Genomic DNA, 27873 nt, shown 5'->3' with positions numbered 1-27873 from the left:
CTCTGGATGGGCAATTTAGACATTCACATTTTCAGTCCAGAGTGCTCTTCAGCAGGTTCTCATTAAAGGATGTACTCATGACTTTGCTCCATTCAGCTTTTCCTCAAACCGGTCAGTTCCTTCAGTGCTGCAGAAATGTTTTTGTAGCCTTTCCCAGATTGGTGCCTTAACACAGTATCTCTAAACTGTAAGAAATTACATATCTGATATCTAATCAATTCCTTCAATCTCATGGTCAGTTTCTCTGTCAACTGTGGAATCTTCTAATCCTGTACAGTCAAATGAATTGAGCACAGATGGGCTCCAAAAAAGGTGTAGAAACATCTCAGTAATGATCAATAGAAAGGGTTCAATCAATCATCTAAAACACTAATTCACACCTGCAAATTTTGTGAAATACTGACTAGAAGCTACTGAAGGACAGTGAAGCTGTATGCAAAAACAAGATTAGCTATTTTTTAACTCAAGAAATCAAAATTTGCTTCTAGGATCCAAATGTATAAAACTACAATGTCTGTGCATAGAAGAAGTTAGAGAAATAAAGCTACATCTACTCCTTGAGATTTCCATTCATTGTCTTTAAATAAAATGTATTTTCAAACAGTTTTTCAGAAAATTTTCATTAGTTATCAAAATATATTTGTGGTCCTCAAATACGTTACTAATATATTGTTGTTGTTCTATTCACAATAATGCCCTTCCAAATTTATCCATATGACAAAATTATTACAACTGTTGCATACCTATTAGAGCCAAAAAATACATTAGAAATTCTACAGCTAATGTAACTTGTGTAATTATTATATAAGAATATATTTTATTATAGCAATGGAACACTTGAAATCTTTAAATAGTCACAATGTAATAAAAAAAAAAAAGATGAACATGACATATTTAAAAGGTAAATGTACTAAACACAAATAAAAACAATAATATAACATTTAAACATTTTATAAAACTCCTAGTTTCCTGAAGAAAACTATTTTTTAGCTCGTGTCCGCCTGGATGATCTTCCAATTGGTGTTGTAACCTTTGGAGTTTCATGTTCAGCAATTTCTGCGTCTGCATCTGATTCTGTAAGAGAGACAGAGAGATAGATAGAGAGAGACTTTACAAAGTTGAAGTAGAGGAGGGTGGTACAACAGATTGAAAAGCTATTTTCTTGACTTTAAAAACATATTAACCTTGGAATCAAAGGCTACAATACAGTGAATAAAGATGCTACAAGGAATGAAAAAGTCTGCTTTAAAATGAAATGTACATCACAAACTTAAGTGTTTGTGCAAAGTACTGAAAAGAAACACAGCCCAGTAATCTGAAATGAAAACAATGATTTAATCTTTGTTTTCTCCTTCCACTAGGTGGTGCAAAACTCCCATCTTCTCATTTCTTTGCTTGCTTGTGCTTCATTAGTTCCTAAAAGTACTATACCCTTGAGGGAGCTCTGTGAATACAGATTTATTTCATACAATATTAAATACAAAATGAAACTGTCTGCAATATAAATGAACAGTGCAAACATTTTCATATGAAATAATCATTTTTACTTCAAAAAAATCTTGTGTCTTAAAAGTCTACATGATCTGATGGGAATATCGGCTACATCTTTAAGTTATTTACATATTCATTTTTCTGCAAAAGTTGACAAAAAAAGTATAATAAAAAATCTGTACAGGAGCACACACTATCACACACAGACCCACAGTCAACCCACACACACACACAAAGAAACTCACTCTATGAAGTCTTAGATGGAACACTAGTTCATCAGAAATAAAAAATACAGTACTTAAACGAAAAGCTTAACCTCAGCACAGTGATTTGGGGCTGGGACAGGATTGAATAAAAGCGTGTTATTTAACCAATTTTTTTAAGCATTATTTTTTTTGTTAAGTACAAGCACTTGTGTACTCATTTCATGTATTTATTTTCTGGGAAGTACATAATGTTACACTCTGGTGTACTATAAATATTCATCCATTTTCCAGTGCATGTGGCCAATCTTTTTTTCAGTTATCACAAACACAAATTTTTCAATTTAGTGTTTGTTGTCCGTCATAATACTCATCGTCCAGTACTTTGGATGGCTGAAGCAGAAGAGCCTGAAGTGAATGAACATGACAAGCAGTGCTGCAAATGCTGAAATAAAACAGAACTGGAAAAACCTCCATTTCCTGAGCCCCACTCTTTCCAATTGCACAGTAATTTGGAACTGAAGCCTATACTGTAAGTATTGGGTATGAGGCAAAAATCAACACTAGACAGGAAACTGAATTAAAAGCACTATAAATTCTGCCAAACTTGGAAAAAACCGGTTATTGATAAAGGTTGGCTTTTGCCTGTGTCTTTGGCACAGATTTCCAAACTGGTTGTTGCAGTGCAAGTTGTTGTGATTTGCTTTGGATTTTCAATTTCAATATAGAAAAAGCAAAATCGCAACCACCTTCTTTGATCTTACCAGTCATATTGTTTAAAAAATGAATACTAAAATAAGTTATTAGTTATAATACCGATAGACAAGCTGCTTCAAAATGTTGATAACCAAACAAGAACATTCTGGCAAGTTTAAGTCTAGTTTGTAAAATACTGATTAACTTGTTTATTCTACAATGATGTTTAGTAAACTATATTATCATCAATATCATCGGAAACAATATCTCATTGCCCACAATTTTGTAGCATGACAAATTAAGACATGTTCTTAATGTGGTTGACAGCAAGGGCTTTCGGTAGCTAATCAGTTATCTTGAGCCACATATCATCTTAGAGACAATATTACAAGTTGCATAGAACATTTTACCACAAGAGCTGGAAATCCAGCTAGTCACAGCAATATTCCTGCACTCACAACTTGACTTTAGAACTGCTCTAAGAACCAAGAATTACACAACAGCATACTACTACTACTAGTAGTAGTAGTAGTGACAAGCCTGGTAGATGAAATTATAGCCATCAAGACACAAAATGTTACAGCCAGACATACAGCTGAAAGCCTTGCTGAGAAGATAATTGTTGCAGTGAAAAGATATGGAAACTTGCAGGTGATGTGGCTGTATGGTATCGCAGAAGCTGATCTAAAATGCTAGCTTAAGATTCAACAAGCTGTGCACACAACCTACTCTTGTGCACTTAATATGCTCCTGTCCATTAAAAAAAACTTTTCGTAGACTGACCCCAAGTAACACTTGTCAATATCCTTTTGTTGAGTTGAGAGTCCTTTGGTACTGTGTCTCTTTGGAGAATCCTTGAGTACCACAGGTTTAACTTTGTGTTGAATGAGCAGTTACTCATGAAGTCCCGAATGCGGCACATTACCTGCATTGTTAGGGAGCGTCAAGTACGGCACAACGGCCACGTGGCACGATTCCCACATTTAAGCATTTGTTTTACTCCTCAAATCACTCCACCAAGGACTACTGCAAATAAGATTCCGTGTATCTGGATTAGATTCAGTCATTTTGCATGGTTCAGTTGTATCATCCTCTTTCAAATCTATAGGCTGATTTACGCTGGCATACAGACTAACTTGGTAGACTTTAGTAACTGCTCGTTGTTCCATTCTTGTAAACAGTAATTTAAAGGGTGTTCTCTGTACTCTGCTGCAGCAGGCCCGTGTTACTGTGCTAAAAATGAATTAGTATCTTTTAAAAGTACTTCATCTACCAATCTGAATGTTTGTAGTTTATTGTAAAGTTGCTTTTGACTTTGCTCCTTCCTTTGTAAATGTTGTCTTGCAAGAGCAGGCAAGCTGTGGAGTTTCTCTTATAATATGTAAAGCATTTATTTTGTTTATGTTCTTCACATGCATCTTCCTATTTCTCTTTCGAAAGGTCAATAGCCCATGTGGATACCTGGGCTATAAATGACTGACACCTTTCACATTTTTTTTTTTATAAAAATATCCTGCAAATGGAATGGAAGTTTTCATACTTCTGAATGCATAAATGAAGTCTTTGGTATGCCAACAGTTTACTTTTGAATGGGTGACCTAGGCAAATAGTGCTGCAAAATATATGTTATTACTGAAATTTATTAGTAGCCATTCTAACTCTTAGGGAGGGTACAGACAATATCCATTCTCTTGGTATGTCAAAAAGTGACTTCTGTAATTGCCACTATGCAGCTTTAATAAGACTGTTCCATTTTATTTTTTGTGAGGTTCACCCATATATCAGTATTTTCTTGGTTTATCCACCCACAGATATCTCTCAAATATATGTCAGGTGCATCTCTGCCTAATTACAATTTTAAGCATGACCAACAAGTCTATGTACATGATAGCAATCTAATTTGTACCCAATATATACAAGTCCATCACTTTTCACATAAGTGAAAGTACTATCTTTATGAAATTTCTCCTTCTGTAATAATCAGTTTCTGCAAGGCATTCTTGCTTAAAATGTAAAATTCAAAAGGTTTTATTTTCATTCTGTAAACTCTCAGTATGACAAGGCACTCATTCTTAGAAAAAAAAATAGTTAAGCCACAGAGCCAAAAAGAGAACAGTGTGATAGAAAAATCTGTCAAAAAATGTGTTATGAGGGGATGTGCTTAAGGAGACATTGCTTAGCTTTTATTTTCACTGGAGAAATGTAATCAAAAACATGAATAGGCACAGGCAGAACAGATCCTGGATGTGGTGTGCAAAAACACATGTAAAATACCACAGCAGTGCATAGTGTGCCTGACAAATACATATATTATATATATGAAGAATAAAAAATTGTGTTGTGTACTCAGAATTTTGTTAAGCTAGTAAAATTCAAAAGGCAGGGATATTACAGAGAATTAAAAAATTTGACAAAATCCTGGCTTTATTGTGGTATCAGAATGGCAATGGGCTACAGGTTAGTCAGGTTGGTCATGCAAGTTAGAATGTCATTGTACACACAACTATATCCCAACTGCTACTGTAAGCAGAGAACCTAAAACACACTTAAAATGCCAATGTTTGCCTTAAATTTTACCTTCAGTGGAGTTTTCATCACTGGAGAAGGTGACTGCCATTTTCTTTTTGCGAGCTGCTGCTTTTTTTGAGGCACGATGTTTAGGAGTAACAAAGCTATTGTCAGCAACATTCTTTAATATTGGCCGCTGCTTAACTAGAAGACAGTTTAAATTTAAAAAAATAAAATGTAAAATATATATTTGTGATTAATTTATCATTTTCAATGAGGTAGCTAAATGTATATTAATAACATCAACCAATAGCTTTCATTAATGCACTGTAAAAAGTACATCTCTCTCTAAGAAGGAAAATGAAAATGGTAATATTTCATAATTACAAATCTTAAATGAAAATACTAGGGCTGGGAGTCAATTAAAAATATTAATTGCATCACGGTATGTAATTGTGATTAATCGCATCTATTAAAACGTAACCATGAAATAAGTATATTAAATCATAAAGTAGATACACACTGAATCACAAAAGTAATGTTCAATCAGTACAAAAGAATTTACATGGCATAGCTTCAACTTAAACAAGGACCTTAAACTTGAACTTAATAAAAATACTACTTGAGCAAGAACAACCTGAATTTGAATACGGTCATAAAAAGTTGAAAAGGCGGCAATAAGAAAATGAGGCCAATGCATTATAAGAACCTACAAAAAAAAAAAAAAAAACGACTGAAACAGTAGCAGATATTGCATGCATTACTAAAGACTGATTTAATTGAAAGTATAAGCATCTCCTAAATGGAAATGCATTAAATTGTGTTAAGACAGCACAAATATCACACCCTCAATTGTTCATCGTCATTGGCAACTTCATAATTATACTCTACACATGCATTTTTAACTGGTGTGCTGTTGAAATAATGTAGTGCCCCGGGGTCATGACCTGAGATAAACTCCTCAGGTGGTCGAGACCTGTCTCAGAAGGATGGGACTACTTGGAGAAGCGGACATTAAAGCAGCTCCGTGATCACTATTTTGTAGAGACAGCACCTAGTATGCATCATAGAAGCCATGAGACGTGCCAGGGTGCATGTTCGCCAACGACTTTTTATACAGCCTAGGTGGTATGATTTTCGCCGATTCAAATATCTTACAGAAACATGAAATAAAAAAGCACAATTTTTATCTTTGTGCCTTTTCTCTAGCATTGCACTAGGGCTACCACACCTCCCCCTTTATTCCCACTCCCATGCATCTATGTTTGTGTGCACAAATCAAGAAAATGATCACCAGTATGAAGTAATCGCCTCAGTCTGCCCTGGATGCAACAATATTTTAACGCATTAAACTGGCCACATTAATTGCAAAAATGACCGTGTTAACTTTCCCAGAAAATACACATAGATGTTCGCTAAGAATTTAAACTTCCTCTCTTACTTCCTCTCTTTGTTCCTTGCTCCTCCTTGTTTTGTGAAGGCTCTAATTCAATTGGTTCAATGTTCTCCATGCCTCTATTGTGACATGCTGTCAGTTTTTGCTCAAATTCGTCAACCAGTGCCTATTGTAATACCAAAAAAAGAAGATTAAAACTGTCAACATAGTGCTCTTAAAAAGAATATGCTTACTTACATCCAGGTTTATGCAGGCATTGCTCAGGCAAGACTGTGTTTTGAAATTTTTAAAAGCAATTTGTAATGAAGCAGATTACATATTTAAATAAAATTACAACAGTGGATTCTTGCATAAATTATGGCATTCAAAAAACACACTTCCCAGTCCTAAGGTACTTTTCTTTTGCAATTGAAAAAGTTTCATTATTTACACATATGCACAATACTAAAAATGTTAAGGAAATTATCAATGTATAAAGCATACCTTAAACTCTGGCTTAGTTCCCTTACGCATTTGTCCAATAACATTCAAGAAAGACTGGTAGATGTGGTCATCCACAAGTTTGTCTCCATAACAATCAAAATTTTCAAGCATCTTCTTAAGACCACGCTCTGTATACGATAACAAAGTTAAGCAATGTGCAAGATCTCTGCACTGACGTTCAGTTCTAAACAAAACAAATGAAACAGAACTCACATGATTACTTTGCGGTTTTAAAAACGAACAAAAAAACATTCAGTAGAACTACAATGTGGGAAGATTTTATTTTCTGATAATGCTAAAAGCAAAATACATACCTTGCTGTTCGAAATCTCTGGCACAGCTTCTCCACTAGACTCTCTGTTTGTTTATCCTTCGTAATGTATGAGAATAACTGACTGCAAGTCAATAAAAGATAAATTTTTTTTATCCCATTCTTAAAATAAGCCTACTTATATAAGACACTGTATTAATTTCTTCCTTTTATGTAAAAAATAAATGTCAGCCTCCAGGTAGCTATGGTAAAATCGTAACTTTACCTGTGGTGACAAGTGTAAATGCCAATCAACAAAATCTGTGCTTCAATATCTTAAACTCTCCCAGATCAGCCAAGATATATAATACTTACAGGAAAATCGGCAACAAAATGACACATGCTGTTCCTGAACTACCATAATACTTAGTGTAAAGGAGAACTACATCTAAATTATCGTAAAGCTTAGAAAAGCAGGCTCTGCAAAAATAGTTTTTGAAAGCATCTTATTTACCGATTACTGATCAAGTCATTTGGGAGAACACTGATCTCTATCAACAGCCAACAGAGCATCACTAGTTAACAGCTACCATAATACAACCTCAACTTTGGGAGTTTATTGGGGATGTTACAGTAAATGTTTCATTGTGTGTGTGGCAAATTAATTTATTATTGAAATTTAAATACTCCAGATTAAATAGAAAATGTTGAAAAATATTTTCTATTATGTTAGTCTTTTCAGGTATATTTTGAGCTAGCAAGAACAAAAACTGGTCCAGTTAAAAATAAAATGTCTCCAGTGTTAGCAAATAGTGTTTACGATTAACATTATATCCACCTCAATCCAATTTTTGAACCTTGCATTTTTTCTATTTGCAGAAATTATCCTCTTGGCCTCAGGCTAATCTCTGGAGCACACTGTAACAGTTCACAGCCAAGTGTGACATTGGTGGGATGAAAATCATCACCTACAAATCTGAAGGCATGTCCATCTCCCAGAAAACTGTGGCTTGTTCTCTGCAGGTAACATTTTGAGCACCTGCTCCACAATGAAAGAGTTCAAGTACCTCAGTGTCACGTTAACAAATGAGGGTAGATGTTATTGGGATTGTCATTTTACCAGTCAGCATACATCCCGATTCTCAGTTATGACAAGGAGCCCTAGGTTGTGACTGAAAAAATGAGATACAAGGTTTAAGGTCAGAGTTGCTGGGAACACTCTTCATGACAAGGTAAAGAACTCCACAACATCAGCACATGGGGGGACTTCACAGTAGAACTGCTGCTTCTCCAAATTGGGAGATGCCAGTGAAAGTGGTTTGGGCATGTAGTTATGTCGTCCCTGGGTACCCCTCTACAGGGGATGTTCAAAGCATGGTTCACTTTAGGGGGGTGGGGGTTGATAAATAAAAATAGGACGACTAAGACACAGACAGATTATATCTCCCAATTGCCCATGGAGCATCAGAGTATTCCCCAGGAAAGTCTGAAAAAAGTTGCTGAAGAGCAGAGAATTAGGTAAGTTCAGCATAGCTTGTACCTACTTCAACCATCATCAAGGGAAAAATGGAGGTGGGGGAGGAGGAAACCTAGATGGATTTGGGAAATTAATACGATGACGGGACATGTATTCAACTTACCAGAGCAAGTTACCTTTGTTTAACTAAAACTAGCTGTCAGTATATCAAATGAGGAAAATAAAAATAGGACTAGGTCACCTAGAACAGCACTATAGAGGGACAAAAAACAAAACAAAAAAATCTGTCTTGACTTCACTGGATATATACTACAACCAAAGGATGAAGGCAGGGTGTAGGAAAGTCAGGTGAATGTTTTACAGCAAGAGATTTATGCACAAGGCAAGGAGATGCATAAGCCTATTAATAGAAATGCCCTAATGGAAAAATGTAGAGGAACATGAGATATCTGCATCTATTGGCAGTAATAAAAATTTACTTTATTATTCATGGGGCCCGGGTGAGGTATGAATTCATGGCACCTAAAATGAGCAATATTAGCAGAAAATTCAGTGCTGGAGACGCAATGCAACAAACTTAAATCAGTGTCACTGCTAGGAAATTACTGGTGCGAAATTTGCGTCATTGGGTACATCATAAAAGTCAAAAGGGTATACAGTAGGCAATGCTCTTTTTGGGGCAGCTAAACAATGTAAAACAGATAGTCATCTGGGGTATTTTTGATATGCTAAATGCTGTTATTAATTTTCTATACTAAAATCTTCCATACCACGTGCAAGTTCAAATGGAATGTTATAATCCTAAATAATGGAGCCCTCTTTTGTGAAAGCTGATTTTATCAAAACAATCACAAAGCAAAAAATGTTACCATAAAATAATTTCAGATGAGAAGTAACTTACGTCATGATAGTCTTGAACAACTGTTCCTCAACCCCCTTTTCTGGGTCTGAGAGACGACTTATCATGTCTGGCAAAAGGTTGTATATTGCATTATCCTATAAAGAAAGTAATTCAGGAAGATTCAAATTGTGGTACAAGTGCTGGCATACAAGTATTTATGTACAAAGACAAATTCTATGGTTATCAGTTGCTCAAGTTTCATTTCTGGTTCTCTTTGGCTCAAATCTTTTTTTATTAAGCATAAATCAGGACTATATTAAAATTGCAAGTACTCATAAGAACATTGTTTCTGACCATTCTGCTAATCATTATTATGCTGACTATTTCAGTCTGAAACAAAACTACAAAAGGTTTTCTCCCAAAAGTTCTTAGTTACACTGCATAATAAAAAAAAGCCTATGCCGGGTATATCTTCAATCTAATTTTCTCAAAACAAAACTTATTGTATTGCAGCAAAAGGAACAAATTGTTTTCAGTCTTGATGAAATGTCAAAATTAAAAGCACAAATGATGTGAGCATTAGAAACAGTAGTTTAATTTTTCTACCGACAGTTTAATGTGTGAAAATTTAACTGCATGTCTGCAAGGAGTAGCTATTAAACATTACCAGTATAAAAAAAAAAAAAAAAAAAAAAAAAAAAAAAAACAAAAAAAAAAAAGCACTATAAAACAGTTTGCCTTTAAACTGTTAGTAAATTCTGCCTTGACTTTTCAGCTAACAGGGCAACATAATTCAGTAAATAGCAAGAGACAGGAAAATGAGTCTGTTCATGTTTACAAAAATAGAAGTGTAGGACAGGCTATTTACTTTGCTAGCCAGCTCATTGAAGAAGTTGTAAGCAAGTGATGTGATTTCTGGATCACCATCATTTAACAACACTGCCATTTCACTGATCTGCCCTTTGACCTTCACCAAGTCTTTCAGGATTAAGTGGGTCATGACAATGACAGCAGTTTTTCTTACACTGGAGGACTCATCTCGAAGTCTGCACACAAAAAAAAAAAAAAAAAAAAAAGTCAACTAGGCAAATTCTCTTCACATTACAGATAATGGAAATTAAGGTATAAAACAAAAATACTTTAGACTAGGACTATTCAACTAGCAGTCGACATCTAAACAGAATTATACTTTTGTACACTTTCAGCAAAAGCAGCCACATAATCTACCCTTGAGTACAATGCTAATGTGTACATCATATAAAATGTTTAGTTACCATTTTAACATTTAGTTTTTAAAACAATCATTTAAACTCCCTGTATATTATTACTCCAAAGCCATTGCATTTAATAGGAACTATAAAATGCATTAACTCAGGGGTTCCAGCAACCCCAGTGGTAGAGAGATAGCATTTCAAGGGGTGCGACAAAGAGAAAGGCTGTCGCAATTCACCAAAATTGAGTGAGGTGCATTGTCCGACTTTATTGTGGAGCAATCAGTATCTTGCAGTGTACATTCATTTGTAGGTCATTTATTAGTTTGTGCTCCTGTACTATGACATGAAAAGAATTGAGCACTGCATGTGCAATTGTCATCTGTGAATGAACCACAGAAATGTGCATTTTTGCAGGTTCCTTGATACAGGTGGAGCATTCATAAAGGCAAATTAACTTTAAAAATTTTTTTTTTATAAAATGGAATTTGGCCCTTCCAATGATTCATAGAGAAGAACAAGATCTAGTATTGATTTCTGTCCAGGCCCTTATTGTGAAACATCACTGCTTTTGAGGTTTGTTTGACATTTTTCCCAGGGGAAATAAGGGGGACTGAACTGGACTCAACACCTGCTGCTTACATTCAATACATATCTCCCCTGTAGGTGGTTGTGGCAGAAGAGCAGCAGTCTCAAACTGTGCAATGCAGGTGCAATCGTGGGACAAAGCTCATCAACTTTGTTTCACTGCTTAGTGGTGTGGCAGCACCTGTTGCTTCACAGGGTGTCTCCCATTCTCCCAAACACCTTGATTACGGATTGTGCGTCATTTCCTCACGGGACACCCCAATCCCCGGATTCATGGGGATACATTTACAAGACTGAGATGTATAAAGGTAAATTGCTTAATTTATAATTTACATTTTTGCATTGTTAAAAGCTTAGTTTTTTAAGTTTAATTTGCTCACCCACAGCAGTACATGTGGTTCAAAAGTTATACATTTGACAACTTCATCTTCAAATATGATATTACATTTTCTGTGAGGTGTGAAGACAATCTCTTGTGGTGCAGGGCATTAGAAAAGGTTGGGAATCACTGGTGTAGACTGCAGGTCAGTAAAATCCTGGTTTTAACATTAAAAAGAAGGGCATGCACTTAAGTGCAAAGCCATTCCAAAGTTGGCAGTTCAAAAAGTAACTTACCGAAATATTTAGCATATAGTTATTTAATGCTTTGCAGCTGCAAAAGTATAGAATGTTGGTTTAAACTTTGTCTTCCCTTCAAAAGCTACAAAATGCCAATGAATAGCATCAATTGCAATTTAAGATAGATTTTTAAATAATGAAGAAAAAAAACTATTGGAATGAATCCATTTTAAAATTGAAGTACCTAAAAATCTAATTATGTCTTTCATGCCTTTTTAATGGTGTTTGTCATATCCTGATGTTTTTAAATTCTATATACTGTATAAAACTCAATATTTAACTATAGTACACGTTCTTATGCCTTATTGAATTATTTGGTCAGAATTAGTCATTTGAGTAATTTGTAAATGATTAATTGGTTTACAATTTAATCAATTAACCAAATGATAGCTTGCAGCAGCCCTAGTGGTTATATACTATATCTGGGGTAGATGGTTAGTTATAACTTTGACTTGAGTTATTACAGTAGGAAGAAAAACTGATACGCTGAGTAGATCTTACTTTGAGTGACCTATAAAACTTAACTGAAAAAAAAACTGTTACATGTACAAGTGTGGTCTTTGATTATATTGTTGGTTTGTTTTCTGACCCTTGACCTACACGGGTGTTGGAGTGGTTTAAGGTCTAAACTCTTTATTGCCAAACCACACGGTTAAGATCGAGCTAAGGATGCTTTTCAGTGACTGTGATAAATCTGGACCATCAATGATAAACTGTCAAAGCATATGCTGCAGGGCTTTATATACGAGTTATGTTTTCACCTCAGTTCAAAGTGAGCAATAGCGACTCTCAGAAATCAAAATGAATCCACCCTATTGATGGTGACAATTTACAACCTAGAGTTTGTTTGTGTGGGTATGGTCTTAGTCTCCTAAAATTCAAAACAATTTCCATCGCTTCCAGAGTATTCCAGTCCAAATTCGTAAAACACAGCAATTAACATCCACTCAATATGATGTGTGATTTACTGATAGGTTACTGGAGGAGCAGTCAGAGTACACCATTAGAAGGATTAGATTAATTCAGCTTCAGTGCCTAGTAAGTAGTCCTCTGAAAGTCAGATCATAATTCCAAATGCATTGATGAGTTTAGTAGAGAAACGTTTTGAAACAAAATGTACCGAGTTGTGAAACAAAATTCCACACACTCAAAAAACAAACAATATGCCAAAAAAAAAAAAAAAAAGAGCCATCAACTCTCATTCTTAGAGTATTAAAAAAAAGCATTGGAAACATTAAAATTTTCTGTAATAAGGGTTGGGTGTGCAAGTGTGTAAACGATGAAGCTGTGCACTCTGCATTAAGTAAATAGGTCTTCTCTAGCTTAATAACCCCAAATCACTATTCAAATTCCTTGTTTCACAAGTTGAAATGAGGCTATAAAGCTGAACAAAACAAACAATCAGCTACATGTTATAAGCACCTTTCATATTATCATCACCTCAGGTCAGTAGTAAAAATGCCGTAAATTTTTTTTGCTCTAATAACCACCTCATGATACAGCAGTGAGAGTTACAAAGCACAGGAAGAGTACAACCCAAGGTAAACCATGGATCCCCTCACCTGACTATGTAAACATCTTAGAAAATGGCCCCGCTAGAAAGGGGAAGCCTGATTTATAATGGCCATAGACCATCATAACCATCACTAACAGTATATATCATAAACCGAGGAGTTCAGTTTAGTGGCAGAGGAGATTAAGTGAGGTAGTGAGTGAGAGTTGGAAAAGAGCACATGAAAACAAACTTGGAATGTGAAAGTAGGATGGGAAAAAAATGTGAAAAAATGCATCAGGAGTGCTGAATGGACAGGGAGTAGATGTGTGCTGCATTCAGAAGTGTAAAAGTGTGAGAATACTTCGAGGGAATGATGGAAGTTTTTGTTGCAGGGGAGAAATAAGTTGAGTTGGTGTACTTGTGCTTGCAAAATAGGCAACCTGGTTAAGTTGAATAGAGTGAATATGTGTTGTAGTTAAGATGACTGCAGACAAACAACTGAAGCATATGCTGCACAGGTTGATCAAAGTGATCAACAATGATGGGTTTTGGGACAAACTGATGGAGATCACATCTAGTGTGTCTCTGGGGAATGTTATTGTAATGGGTAGTGAGGCATGTTGGTGCCAGTAAGGACTGCTATGAGGGAGTCAATGGGGGCTTTAGTTTCGGTACTATGAATGTTGAGGGTGAGAGGTAATACAATGGAAATGGTTATGTGCAACACAAGGTTTAAGTATGAGGGAAAACAAGTTGTCAACATGAATCTGGTGGTGTATGTAGCATAACCAACTATCTGTTCGATAGGAAAGTTGATTGGGACATGATGAAAAATGTGAAGGTGTTCCCTGGAGAAGGTAATGTATCAAAATATTGCCCGACTGAGATCAAAGGAATGTGGAAAAGAAAGATGAAGTATATCCAGAGAACTGGCAATTCAAGAAGTAAATGTGTTGAAATACTGCCTGCCAAGTGCAAACTAGGCTTCAGAATCATCAGATGTGAATGACAAAAAGGGAAGAAATAAAAAACAGTCCGTTGAAAAGGACAGAGACATCCAGATAAAAGGAAGTGTGGTGAAATGCTTAGGCAGATATGGCAATTGAAGAAATAAGGATATGTTAAAAGGAGTGGTAGGAAAAGGCAGAAGGTGTCGGGGTGCAGAGTGAAGTGCTAATTAAAAGAAGCTAAGAAGAAGAAAGAGCGTGCAGGTGACCATCAAACTGAAGAATGAAACAAACTTGTTCAGGATTGCAAAGCGGATGAGGAAAAGAAAAAAAGGCAGGATGTAGTACGTGTGAACTACAGTACTTGTAAAATGCTGAAAGGAACATTATGATGGATAATGAGAATACGGTCATCTGTGAGAAGTAAATGGAGAAGATGCAGAATCAGCAGAATGAATAGGATAATGATGTTCATTGTTATAAAATGGAAGAACTGTGCTCTGACTTTTAAATTAAGAGGTTATAAAACCCACTGGTCAAAATGCAACCTTTATAGTATATTAAATATCAATAGTTTAAAAGACAATTTGAAAATAGATACCTGGCGTAGAGATGAGGAGTCCAAGGCTCAATAAGATTGGGGAATCGAATAGTCAAATCTCCAAGTGCAATGATTGTGTTAGAGCGAACACTGGGAATAGGCGACTTCTCCAAAAGAGTGAAGAGCAGTCGAAGATGTGAATCACAGAACTCTGAACTAAAAGGAAGAAAAGCCATAATTAATTATACAGATACATTGCCCTTATTCAGGAAGGTGAATAAAGATATGGATACCTAATCATCATGCACTTTGACAATGCTAGACAAGCTGCTGTAGACAACTGGTCAGTGTATTGTCCTGGACTATTGCAAACTTTAAGAATTAGTGGTGTAAATTTGGACAATAGTTGATCCTCTGCATAAAGAGAAAAACACACAGATAAAGATTCCATCAGTTTAGATAAACCATTAAAAAAAACAAACAAACAAAAACAATTTAAAATACTTCAAAAATATCCAACTCAAGCCCTGCTTATATGCTAAAAAACCTTTAGTCTGTTCCGTTTGTGAAAGTATGAGGAAGGCTATGCCTTTTAGATATCTTAAATTAAATGCCATATCTCAAAATGGATTTCTGCTCTGAATACCATATCTGAATTACAATTAAAGATGTCAAATGCATTTACTGATCTCTCAAAATAGCTTATCCATTATATCTGAAATATCTCAATTTCTTCCTTACTATTTTGACATTTCTCAAAGGAATTTTTATATATTTTAAAAAGGGGCAGCAAATCTCATTGAAAAAATAGGAAAATTTAAGGAATCTAATGGGCCGAATGGCCTGTTTTCATTTAGATTGTTCCAATTTTGATTTATTTTGAATTGCATTTCAATTCTCTTAAAAGTTTAGTCTAGTATGTGCTCTTAAGGTTTAACCTAAAGTTCCAGACTTACCACCTGGAGATAAGACTTTAACAGGTCCAATTACTTTTTGTATGCCGGATGCCCCTATTTTGTACTGTAGGTTATTGTTTAATGAGAACATATAGGATGAAACCCCTACCTGAGACACAGAAGCCAGGAAAATTGAAGAATCTAGGCCCAATTAACATTACAAAGTGTATCTCTAATATTAAGGCACAAGCAAAATAGTAAGATTAAACAAGTACTGAAAAAATACAATATGCTCCTTGTATGTAACCTCTATAATATGGTAAAAGAAAAAGTAACAAAAAAGTCTAACAGATGTTTTCTAACAATGACAGATTCTGTCTTCCTCTGTCTTCAGAATGGAATGCTCACCTCAGTCATTTCTAATTCCCAATTTATAGTAAGCTTAATCATCAATGCAATTTTGTTTCAAAATGCTCTTATTTCTAACAACCTTTGACTTTACAAGGGCAATCTATTCTGTAATATCCTGCAAATTCTGCACCACGTACAACTTCTTTATCTTATTTGCCTGATGTAGGTTTTTAAGGGTGGATGTCAAATGGCTGTGTGTCATTTTCATGAATCAATGCTTTGTTCTAAAAGGACTACAGAAGTGCTGTGCCGGCTTCAGCTGGAACTCAATTCATAGAGCCAGAGTAGTCTATAAAATAATACTATATACAAAGTATTTTGCACTTAAATCTATTGATTCACATTACTGAAGGAGATATATAGATTAATATGTACAGTGTAACTTATGTATAGGGTTGTTAGCGGACAGGAACTGAACCCTGACTGAATGCTTCAGTTGGATGTGTGATACAAACATCATCATTGAATGACACCATATAGTCAATATTGTAAACTTGCAGCAACCCTCTAAATTTCAAGAAAATCTGTTCAGATGTTTTAGTGTGATGCTGGAATAAACTTTCAAATAGACTCCAACTTAAATTTTCATATGCTATCCAAATAAAGCTAAGACTCACCACTTAACAGCTCATTCTCACAAATTTTTCTGACAAGCTCTGCCTCTGTGTCCTCAGCAGTGGCACCAACCAAACCCATTTCTTCATCAATGTTACTTTCACTACTTGGTTGCTTGGAGGGTGGAGAAAAAGAAAAAGCATTAGCAGCAACCTTGCTTACTACACTTGTTCCTAATATTTACACTTTTAACCGCTGCCTTTTCTACTGTACTGGTTTTATTCTATCCTTGTACAGTATGTTCAATATAAAGTGGTGTATTTATATGATCAGCTGCTTACACTAGAAAGCAATGACAGCTGACCATCTACTAAAACACTAAATCTTTACTTAGAAATCCAGCTGAAAAAATACTGAAGGGTCAGTGTTTATTCAAACAGCAAATTAAATGCTCTGAAAGTGGGGAAAAAAGATTCAAATTCCTAATGTAGGATCAGCAGCAAGAAAAACACACACACACAATTTGGTCTAACTGAGCTTGTCTCGCATGAATACTAGGGGGCTCCGCCCCCTGCTCGCTTCGCTCGCCAACCCCTGGCGTTGGGACATGACAAAGAGTGAGATGTATGAATTAGATATAGAATAGTGTGCAGCTTTGGATGATGCGCATAGAAATAACAAATAGAGTGTTTGGCATATATTAATGTTTTATTGGAATGTGCTCCATGACGTCAGCATCCCGATGAATGTAGTCCAGCAGCGATTTGTATTTATCGGCTCTAAGTGAAGGCTGGTTGTTTTTTATCCACTGCAGATCATTTGATTCCGCTCGAACATAAACGTCAACGATGTATTGTTGAGTCAGCTTTCCTGCATTGAGTAATGGATTAAAGTTGTCCCTTACTGAGAGTCTGTAGGAGAAATATTCTTTCATGGATACACGTGATCGTCTCTGTGCCTGCTGTTTTTTAATTCTTGAAATTGTAGCACTCCATCCTTCCTGTCCAGTTGGAAATACTTTGGGGTATGTTAAAGTATTAAGAAGCGGAAAGCAAATGTCTATGCGTTGGAATGTAGGTGTGTTGTTTTTATCAGGACGTAAATGTAGAACAATATCTCTGTGAAATGGAGGCTCACCATCTTTACTTTGAAAGACAATTGCCACTTCATTAACGACGGGCAGATTGTATCGTCTTGGATCTTGTTCTTTGTCCTTTATCAAGACCAAAGCAATAGTTGCCGCTATAACTTCTGCATTTGCTTTTGTATTTGCCTCCTTTTCAACTTCATGTAGCATTTTTATAGACTTAGCTAATGGGTGATTGTTTATGACATGAGTGACGTTTCTCATTATAGGCTCCGTGCATTGTTTGTTTTCAGGAAGGTTCATGCGTTGATATCTAGGATGTAGATTTGTGCATATTTGCGTTGTTGATTTGTTTCAGGGTGCACTGTTCCAATGCGATGCAATATTTGTCCACATATGCGAAAGCAGTATGGGCCATTGCCTTTTGGTGGCCTGATATGTACTCCGGTAGATGCAAAAGCAAATGAACTATTGTAGGATGTAATGCAGTTCATAAAGTTTTTACTTTCAGGCACATCGTTAGTTAGAAGCCTCTTTAGATATTCAGGATATGAATGTAAAGGAGGCAGTCTAATCTGACCTTTTTGACAACAACGTGTAAATTCATTATTTGTATTGCCAGTTGTTTCTTCTGTGAAGTTAAGTGAATGACAATGATTGCAAATGACATTCATTAATTCCAATGAATTTTCCTCAATAGTGGATTCCTTATTGAAGGCGTTTTCAGCCATTTGGCGTAAGCGTTTAACAGGTGTGTGGCGTTGATGTCCGCGACGGGCATGTTTTGCTTTTTGCGTTTGATTGCCTTTTTGTTGCATGTCCATTATTTGTGACGCGCTATTTTTTTCTTTTTTTTTCTTCGCCTCCGCTTTGCGCAAAGTCGGTTTCGGTCTACGCCGTGCATTGTTTGTATCGAGCCTTGTCCGTTTTTGTATGTCGGTCATTTGAGCTTTGTGCTTTTCGCGTCTTGCTTTTTTTTTCTGTCAGTTCATTTGCGCGTTTGTACACGTCTCCGTTCATTTATTCTGTCTCTTCGCTCCCTTTTTTGTATGTCTGATACGCGAGCTCTTTCGGTTTGAAATCGTGCTTCTTTCAATGCAGCACTTTGACACGCGAATCGTTTTGTACCCGTGACCGTGTATTCATGACTTGTTTCTTTCTCAGCATGCGAAATATGGATAAGTAATAAGGAGGATCGCACTCACTGTTAATATGTATCCTTTTCTGCAGTTGAACGGTTAAATAGTGCTTTATTGAAAGGACATCCACCTATGCTGCCTATTGTGAAGGTGTTGACGTTCACTTTAGAATATGTGGCTTTGGGTGTCACTTCTTATGGATGTGTGGGGGGGGGGGATTGTTGTTGCGCGAGCATCTTCTTTCTTTTTGTGTTCCTGTGTCTTGTTTGAATCCCCCTCTTTGTGTGTGTCCCGTCCCTTGCTTGTAGGGTCTGTGGGGCGGTTTTGTGTTCTATTTTTTTGTCTTCCATGGGCTTGATGAATCCCCCTCTTGGTGTGTGTCCCGTCCCGTCCAGTGCCTGTAGGGTGGGGGTGGGGGTGTGGTCGTGCCCTGCTGTTGTGCGCTCGTCTGTTCTTTTTTTTTGGTGTGTTTAGTTTCGTGTGCAATGTGTTTCGTGCTTTGCCCGCGTTTGACTACTTTTTTATGTGCCTTTTCCTTTTTTTGGTGCTTGTTGCGCCTCATTTCTGTGACTACTTTTTGTATGTGCTCACTCCTTTTTTCTGTGGTCTCGTCCGCCTCTCGCGGCCCCTCATCCGCCTTTGTCGCCCTCTTTTGTCCGCCTTTCTCCGACTCTTTTTGCGCCTGCGCCTCTCGCGGACCCTCATCCGCCTCTCTCGCCCTCTTTTGTCCGCCTTTCTCGGCTCCTCAGCCGACTCTCGCGGACTCTTTTTGCGCCTACGCAGTACGTCTTTTTGCAGCTACGGCCCATTGCCGGATGTGCCTGCGTCCATCATCCGGTTTAGCATTCTCGGTTAGTAATATGGATATCATAGGCATACATTGTTCTTTTTTATTCTTACATTTTATATATGGATTCTGCTGTATTCTGTTGATTCAGAAGACAAAAATGGAATTATATAATTTTAACATTTTCAACCAATCTGGAAAGAAAGGAGAAGATTCTTTTTCGATTCTCCTTGATTAACCATGTGTACATTTAAATTTTTGTTGGCCAAAAGTGTATCTGTTATTTGAGGAATCCACTGATCCTTATTGGTTCCAGGAAGCCTATCAGTGGTGTTTAAAACCAGTTATATAGTTAACATGCTATATTGTTAAATACGGAGAGAGAGAGAGAGAGAGAGAGAGAGAGAGAGAGAGAGAGAGAGAGAGAGAGAGAGAGAGAGAGAGAGAGAGAGACAGAGACACACAGACATCTGAAAGATATTTTGATTATAAGTCTTATTAGATAGATGTCAGCATAACAGCAATGAACAGAAAGCTGTTTCAGATAATAATAATAATAATTCATTACATTTATATAGCGCTTTTCTCAGTACTCAAAGCGCTATCCACACAGGGAGGAACCGGGAAGTGAACCCACAATCTTCCACAGTCTCCTTACTGCAAAGCAGCAGCACTACCACTGTACTGCCTGTGAGGACAGATAACCTTCATGCAGTAGTCAATGTATTACGTGGCTTGTTATTTATCCCCTTTACCTTTCACTTTCTGAATGAGATCTCGAAGGATAGCCTAATTTGAATTCAGAATCATTTCAGATAATCTTGAACTCTGTTTAACCCTCAGATTACAAGAGATGTGCTCACTCCAGACTGGACTATTGAGATGTAGAAACATAAGTGTAGCCCCAGGACAATTAACGCTCATAGATATCAGCTTCCTTTGTGAAATGTTGTGGGATGCTTTACTTCAAACAAACCACCATTTATGGAAGCATTAGTTACTGTTGGCCTGCCCTTACAGCAAATAAGCAATTTTTCGCTATACCTGCCAAGATTTCAGGCCTTTACATGAAGGGGTCACAGTCAAGTACAATCTTAGCCAGTATGGGTCACATTCGCCTTGGTCTCATCATTAGGAAAAGCAGATGAACATTTGGTTTTCCTTTTCAATAAAATATGAAAGCACTGGCTGAAAATTACTTCTCATTTTGAAACAGACTAAATTATTTAAAAACCTTTGATTTTTTGGTAGATGTGGCACCAGTTTGCTCTTCCTTCTCCATGCGACGTCGCTGCAGTTCTGTGCACACCGAGGTTTCCAGATGTGCCATCTGCTGGAAGGCCACAGCCCCCACGAGGCAAAAAAGATTTGCAAGAAGAAACGATAACACCGAAATAGATGGAGACAAAGCTGCACATGGAAGCAAACATGGTTACAGCATATAGCACATAAGTGACCATGAAAACAAAATCCTCCAGTGATTGACTCAGAACAGTAAAAAAAATATTAATTTCAATGGTAGTTTTAATCACAGCCCACTGAATGCTTGTTTGCTGTTTTACATTTATCATAATAATCAAATCTGCTAGCGTTTATATATATATATATATATATATATATATATATATAAAAAAAAAGTCAAAGATTTCACAAAAAAGCAAATGTGATTATTAAAAATCCAAATAGTTGTTCCGTTGATACTCCATGATTAGTTCCTATAATTAAAAGCAGTTATGACAAGTATGCATGAATAACAAGGTATGACATGAAAATTTCCTGAATGAACTGTGGAACACTCGCATATATTTTGGGAGTTCACTTCTCACCCTTTTCTTCGACATTCTGTTTATCTTGACTCACAGCATCTTTTTCTTTGTTAATATCCTCCAATATGCAGGCAGCACAACGATGAAGAATATTTGCACAAAGTTTTTCAGGAGACTCAGACAGAAGGTAAATAAGTGAAATGGCATGATCAGAAAATGAAGTCCAGTTGGAATCACGAGAAGTGACACCTTAGCAAAAAAAAAAAAAAAAAAAATCATTTATTTCTATTGCACCCATACACAGATATTAGCTTCCTACAGATGTGGTCAATATTGATGCTTCACAGACTCCGCATGAGATGCAAAAATGGATTAAGCAGCTCTGCCATTGTTATAAATACACAGATAAACTACATTAAGAAAATATTACAAACTGCACAGGTGCACCCTCCATGGAGTCTGCATTTCTTCCATGTATCTGATGATTTCCTCTTACAGTGCAAAGACTTGCAGTTTATGTGAACTGGTGATGCCAATTTGAAACTGTATGTGTGTGTTTTCACCCTGAGGTGGGCTGGTATGCTTAACAGGGATCATTGCTTGCTTGATGGGATATGACCCAGCTTCGTCACAACCCTGCACTCTGGATAAATTAATTTGGAAGATGGAAGTCACATATTTCCGAAAAATAAAATGTCACCACTGATGTATTGTGCCAAGTCTTGCATTGATAACAATAAAACATTGTTTGAATTGCACTCATTAACATAAAGATCATTTACTAGAAAACTACTAATTTCAGTGCAATTATTTCTGAAGCAGGTGATCTTAAAACTCATAATATTATATATTAAATATATATAAATAAAATATATATAAAACACCTTTCATATGAAAATAGTGGTCTTATTTATAAATACAGCAAAAATGAAGCTTATTGAACAACTGAACAAAAGAAAGCTAGCTAGAAAAAAAAATCAATTAAAAAAAAAAAAATACAACAAGTACAGAGAGCTCATATGCTAATGAGTTTAACTGGATGAATTTTCTACAACAATGTTAATAAAATATCATAAGACTTTTTCTAGGAAGGTACACAAGATTCTGCTGTAATTATTACTCCCCAAATTTAGAGTTCTATTCCTGACTTGTTTGGTCAGCCACTTTACCTCAATTTAGGTTAGCATAGAAATGTAATTTTGAAAAGCATATATAGACAGTGAAGTCGTACAATTTTTAGATACGCTACATTATTAATTTATTTTAAATCAATCCTGCATGTATAAATTAAGCTAATTCTAATGTGATGTGATGTTTAGAGTCCACAGTGTAATCTACAACTGAAAAGATGTGTGTCAGTAAAAATAAAAGCAGCACTATGCAACTATGCTCTTCAATTAAAGACTCCGATAATTTAAAGAGATTATAATATAAAATTAAGATGAAATAATATTGCCTGTTTCTCCCATCCAAATAATTTGCACAGCTGTAAAGCTATGAAATGATCTCATACAAATTCATGTTAGTGGAAACTGATATCTAGTTCAAAGTTGTTTTCTGCCTTGCACTCCATGCTACCAGGATAGACTGGCTTTCTGCAACCCTCAATTGGTTTAAATAAGTTTGAGAATGTTATGACGACAGATCTTTTATTTATTCTGAACATTTCTGTAAAATTTAGGTCACAAAATAGAGGAAACCAAATGTTCATGTGACAATAGGTGGGGGAGGAGAAGGCATGGGGGGATAAACCACACATGATATAATCTATGATAAACAGAAAAATGAACCAAACTATTAAAAAAAAAAAAAAAAACATTTACCACACTACACAGTACAAATACTACACATACATTACTTAACAATTTAGAAACAAATTTTGGTTATAAAAATGCAGTCAAGTAATAGATTTTACCAGCCTTCGTGTCCCACTTTATGTCATACCCATTAAAATTAATTTTAAATTAACCTTTACTGACAAGGATGACATTAAAGGAAATGTTATGGAAATATACATACAAGCTTCTTTGTATTAAAGCAAAGGTGACTTGTACTTTAAATAGAAAAGTTTTGCAGTACTGAAAGCAGCATTAGTATCTTTACAAGCTTTAAGACGTTTAGGGTCAAATCACCAAAACAGCCGTATTTTATCTTGTAGAAAGCTACTTACCAACTTTCACCGTTTAGGTCAATGACAACCTTTCCTGAAAAGTGAACCCACTTTTGAATTTTTTTTTTAGTTAATTATGTTTCCTTTTAAAAGAGCTAAATTTTATTTTGTAAACCAACAGGGATTAATAACCACGATATACAAACTATCAAGTTTACACTACACAATATCTCAATCCAGACATATTTATAGTATAAATGCTCAAGATCTATATATATATATATATATATATAAAAAAAAATACACCTTCTTATACAATATTACATTTAGCATAAAAACACACAAATCAACCAAACCATCCTTGTTTACCATCAATAAAAAGATTGCATAACCACATAGTGTTCTTGTAACATTATAAACTTATAGCATTATATACAACTAAAATTTTGCACAGAAATTACTTCAGATAATTTACTACTAAACAGACTTTACATTAATAATTCAGATAATTACAGGAATGCTACGGCAACTTGTAATATGCAGGATGCTTATTTTAAACCTGTTTCCATTAAGCTTGTTTCCAGTAGCCTTGTTAAAAGTAAGCATTTGGACTTAAATGCCTGGATATACACTAAAGCTAAATGATTAAGCATGCTTTATTTAGATTCTGAAGAAAGTCCACTTGAGGAACAAATGGTTGATATGTGGGTTAGTTATATACTTTATAGTGTATATATATATATATATATATATATATATATATATATATAAAAAAAAAAAAAATATCCAACTTGCTGGCATTTGACACAGATTAAAAATAACATACATCAATTAACTTACATAAGCCACAAATTATATCATATTGCTAGTTTCTGTTTTACTACTGAAACAGGCATCCTAAGACCAACTGCAAGCTACCTCACAGAAGATCCAGGCTACACATGCCCAAAGCACAGTTATGTCACATACCTTTAACAATAGCGTCTGACAAAGTGGAGAACAAAGGATGGTCTTGAGACATCCGGAAGGGTCTAGTGCTCTTACCGGTCTTCTGCTAAACGCGAGATGGTTGGAAGGCAAGAAAAAGAAAAACAAAACTACTAAAAGAAGTATATATATTTAGCAAGGATCTAAATAAAAAAAGGTACCAAAGCACACAGAAAATACACATAAAAAGTAGGAAAAGGTAGATTCCAGGGCACAAACTTAGTGTCTGAAAATGTAACACAACAGAACATGCAAAGAAAAATAAGTTGAAACTTAAAGTGTTACACATTACCTCATACAATAACCAAATCCTATATACGTTTTATGTGAAGCAAGAGCTGTACCTTGCCACCATCTGCAATCTTTGAAATGGTGATACACACATCTCGGGCAAGCAGGTAATCTTCTTGAACGTTTTCTTTGAGGGCCACTGCAATTAGGGTGTCCAAATTACTGTAAACTATCTCCTGTTCAACACTAAATACACAGAAAAACAAAATCAATTCTAAAACTAACACTATTTAACATTCTAGCTGAAATTTTCATGCATTAACTAGACCTTATTCTAGGCAATCTATTGACATATTTAATAAAATATTGCATAATTAGGGTCTATAAAACATATTCAACCCTAAATGAGACAATTTAACTGCTTTAAAATACCGTGATGCCATCCCAATCAGCAACACTGCTGCTCTGCGCTCTAAGGATGATGATGGAATCTTGCCAGTAAACCGTTCCCACAGCAATTGAGTAACAGATGAATGGAACTCCCCCTTTTGGAAAAACTCAATTATCTGCAAGTGTAAAAGATGACAAATTTAACACAAAAGCTTTGTGGCGTCATTGCATAAGTAGGCAGGCAAAAATAACTTAAAAGGATTAAAATAACTAATTAAGGCATGCTACATCAAGAGATGTAATCATTACATGTTGCCTGAAGGAGGACCATGAGCTGCCCCTTAAGCCTGAATATTAAAATCTTTCTTACTTAGCCAATAAAAGGTATAATTGTGCTTGACTTCTCATTGAATCCATAATGGCTAACACGGTACAACATCCTAGTACTACAGACATACTAGACACCGAAATGTACTGCTACTACATAGAATTGAAGACCCAGAGAAAGAAACTGGCGCACCTAGAAAGTAACTATAGTAACTGACAATGAGACAACATGAAATAATCATAGTTTAGAACTTTGTAAAACACTCCAAAGAGAACTTTAATACATATGAGACGCACTACAACTCGGAAGTTACAACTACTTCAATATATTTAAAGGAAAAAGTACAAATATGTATACACAGTACATATACATTGGTGTTTAATTATTCAAATATTCCTATTCCAAAAAACGTAATTCTTTTAATATTGATTTATATGTATCTCGCTTTTCTACAAAAAGCTTTTCAGCTCATTCAGAATTTTCACTCGAGTTTTAATTCTTTGGCCTTGAAGAAGGAATGCTTTCTGAAACACACAGTTGTTCCTCCCTGAACATGTCATCATGGTCTGAAGTTCCCACTATGTTGTATTCAGAAACACTAACAATCTGAAGTACTCTGCTGATACAAGAGATAGATCAGTGATTTTTTTATATCACTTGATTATTATTTATTTTTTTACAATGGCAGTATCTCATCTAATGGCTTTTCTTTCTGTGTAATGAATACAGTAATCCCTCCTCCATCGCGGGGGTTGCGTTCCAGAGCCACCCGCGAAATAGGAAAATCCGCGAAGTAGAAACCATATGTTTATATGGTTATTTTTAGAATGTCATGCTTGGGTCACAGATTTGCGCAGAAACACAGGAGGTTGTAGAGAGACAGGAACGTTATTCAAACACTGCAAACAAACATTTGTCTCTTTTTCAAAAGTTTAAACTGTGCTCCATGACAAGACAGAGATGACAGTTCTGTCTCACAATTAAAAGAATGCAAACATATCTTCCTTTTCAAAGGAGTGCAAAGCAAGCAGTCAAAAAAAAAATCAATACGGCTTTTTGGCTTTTAAGTATGCGAAGCACCGACGGTACAAAGCTGTTGAAGGCGGCAGCTCACACCCCCTCTGTCAGGAGCAGGAAGACAGAGAGAGAGAGATAGCGAGAGACAGATAAAAAAAATCAATACGTGTCCTTCAGGAAGCAGCTGCACACAGCCCCCCTGCTCACACCCCCCCACGTCAGTGCAAGAGAGAGAGAGAGAGAGAGAGAAAGTAAGCTGGATAGCTTCTCAGCCATCTGCCAATAGCGTCCCTTGTATGAAATCAACTGGGCAAACCAACTGAGGAAGCATGTACCAGAAATTAAAAGACCTATTGTCCGCAGAAACCCGCGAAGCAGCGAAAAATCCGCGATATATATTTAAATATGCTTACATATAAAATCCGCGATGGAGTGAAGCCGCGAAAGGCGAAGCGCGATATAGCGAGGGATCACTGTATATGTTGATTAGTACTCCATTGTAAAACTATGTTCACATCGCTGTATAACTTGAACTCCTTAATTTATGCATCAATGTAGTTAGCTGGTTTTGATACACATTCTTTCAGTTTGATGTACATTTGCTTTAATCTTTAATTTATTTATAAAGCACTTTAAAAACAACCTCAAGGCTGACCAAAGTGCTGTACAAAGAAAAACAACACACATAAGAACTGAAGAGATTAAGTATAAAAAGTATACAAATGGCATATACAGTATTATATACATATACATATTTATATACAGTAGTATACTCTGCCCTTATTTTTTATTTATACTGCTGGCTTACTATGTCTCTTGGGGTTTATGATTATTTCTGATAGTCTTATTGTTGATTAGTATAGCTATATGATATTAATCTTCTCCGTATTGTTTGTTATCAAGGGCTTTCTAAGTATTACTGTGCTGTACAATTGAGAGACAGTAACTATCACTATATGTATTTTAAATATTTTTCTGAATTTATAACCGTTTGCTAATTTGCTTTATACTATATACAAGTTTACTTTATATTACTGTTTATTGTGAATTTCCCATTGGGATTAATAAAGTATCTATCTATCTATCTATTGGTTTCTGTTTATCAGTAACTTGTTACTGAGTGATATAATCTCTATCCTTATTTTTTTTTTTTTATTAATAAACCACTTGTAGCAGCACTACTGATTAATGGACTCCATTTCTCAGGTTCCCCGAGGGTATTGCCCCGATTGGACGTCTGCAATGGACTTAGGGCGCAGGGGCTGCTAGAGACAGGAAGAGCTGGCAGGTACTTTAAAAGGGAGCTGGCTAAGCATCAAAGGTTAAGTGTTGTGTTTGGACTTGTTAGTCCGCATACTGCTGTACTGCCCCACAAAGGTTTGTGGGAATTATGTTGGCATGTGTAATACTGCACAACAAATTAC

General features: G+C 35.8%; 1 protein-coding gene and 1 non-coding gene across 5 annotated transcripts in view; both read right to left on the bottom strand.

The window, feature by feature from the left end:
• Window positions 1-639: 639 nt before the first annotated feature.
• The window catches only part of ncapd2 (non-SMC condensin I complex, subunit D2), a 100945-nt gene continuing 73711 nt past the window's right edge, over window positions 640-27873 (bottom strand). For 2 of the 4 annotated variants that reach the window (XM_051931698.1, XM_028809988.2), the window contains exons 18-32: window positions 25147-25280; window positions 24828-24960; window positions 24466-24550; window positions 21447-21635; window positions 20855-21030; window positions 16670-16781; window positions 15039-15159; window positions 14806-14961; window positions 10214-10391; window positions 9406-9500; window positions 7092-7172; window positions 6778-6961; window positions 6340-6460; window positions 4968-5102; window positions 640-1074 (exon numbers count right to left, since the gene is read on the bottom strand). In XM_051931698.1, the coding sequence (XP_051787658.1) occupies window positions 980-1074; window positions 4968-5102; window positions 6340-6460; window positions 6778-6961; window positions 7092-7172; window positions 9406-9500; window positions 10214-10391; window positions 14806-14961; window positions 15039-15159; window positions 16670-16781; window positions 20855-21030; window positions 21447-21635; window positions 24466-24550; window positions 24828-24960; window positions 25147-25280 (1995 nt within the window). In that variant the 3' untranslated portion in view covers window positions 640-979. The remainder of the gene's footprint in view (window positions 1075-4967; window positions 5103-6339; window positions 6461-6777; window positions 6962-7091; window positions 7173-9405; window positions 9501-10213; window positions 10392-14805; window positions 14962-15038; window positions 15160-16669; window positions 16782-20854; window positions 21031-21446; window positions 21636-24465; window positions 24551-24827; window positions 24961-25146; window positions 25281-27873) is intronic. The other 2 variants (XM_051931699.1, XM_051931700.1) reach the window with 2 other exon arrangements.
• Window positions 20455-20757, bottom strand: LOC114658323 (small nucleolar RNA U85). The gene has a single exon (XR_003717370.1). It is a non-coding gene; the product is annotated as a small nucleolar RNA U85 (small nucleolar RNA).

The sequence above is a fragment of the Erpetoichthys calabaricus genome, chromosome 9 (genome assembly GCF_900747795.2).
Source record: "Erpetoichthys calabaricus chromosome 9, fErpCal1.3, whole genome shotgun sequence".
Classification (NCBI taxonomy): domain Eukaryota; kingdom Metazoa; phylum Chordata; class Cladistia; order Polypteriformes; family Polypteridae; genus Erpetoichthys; species Erpetoichthys calabaricus.
Note: the sequence above shows the minus strand (reverse complement) of the source record. Positions and strands in the feature narration are given on the sequence as shown.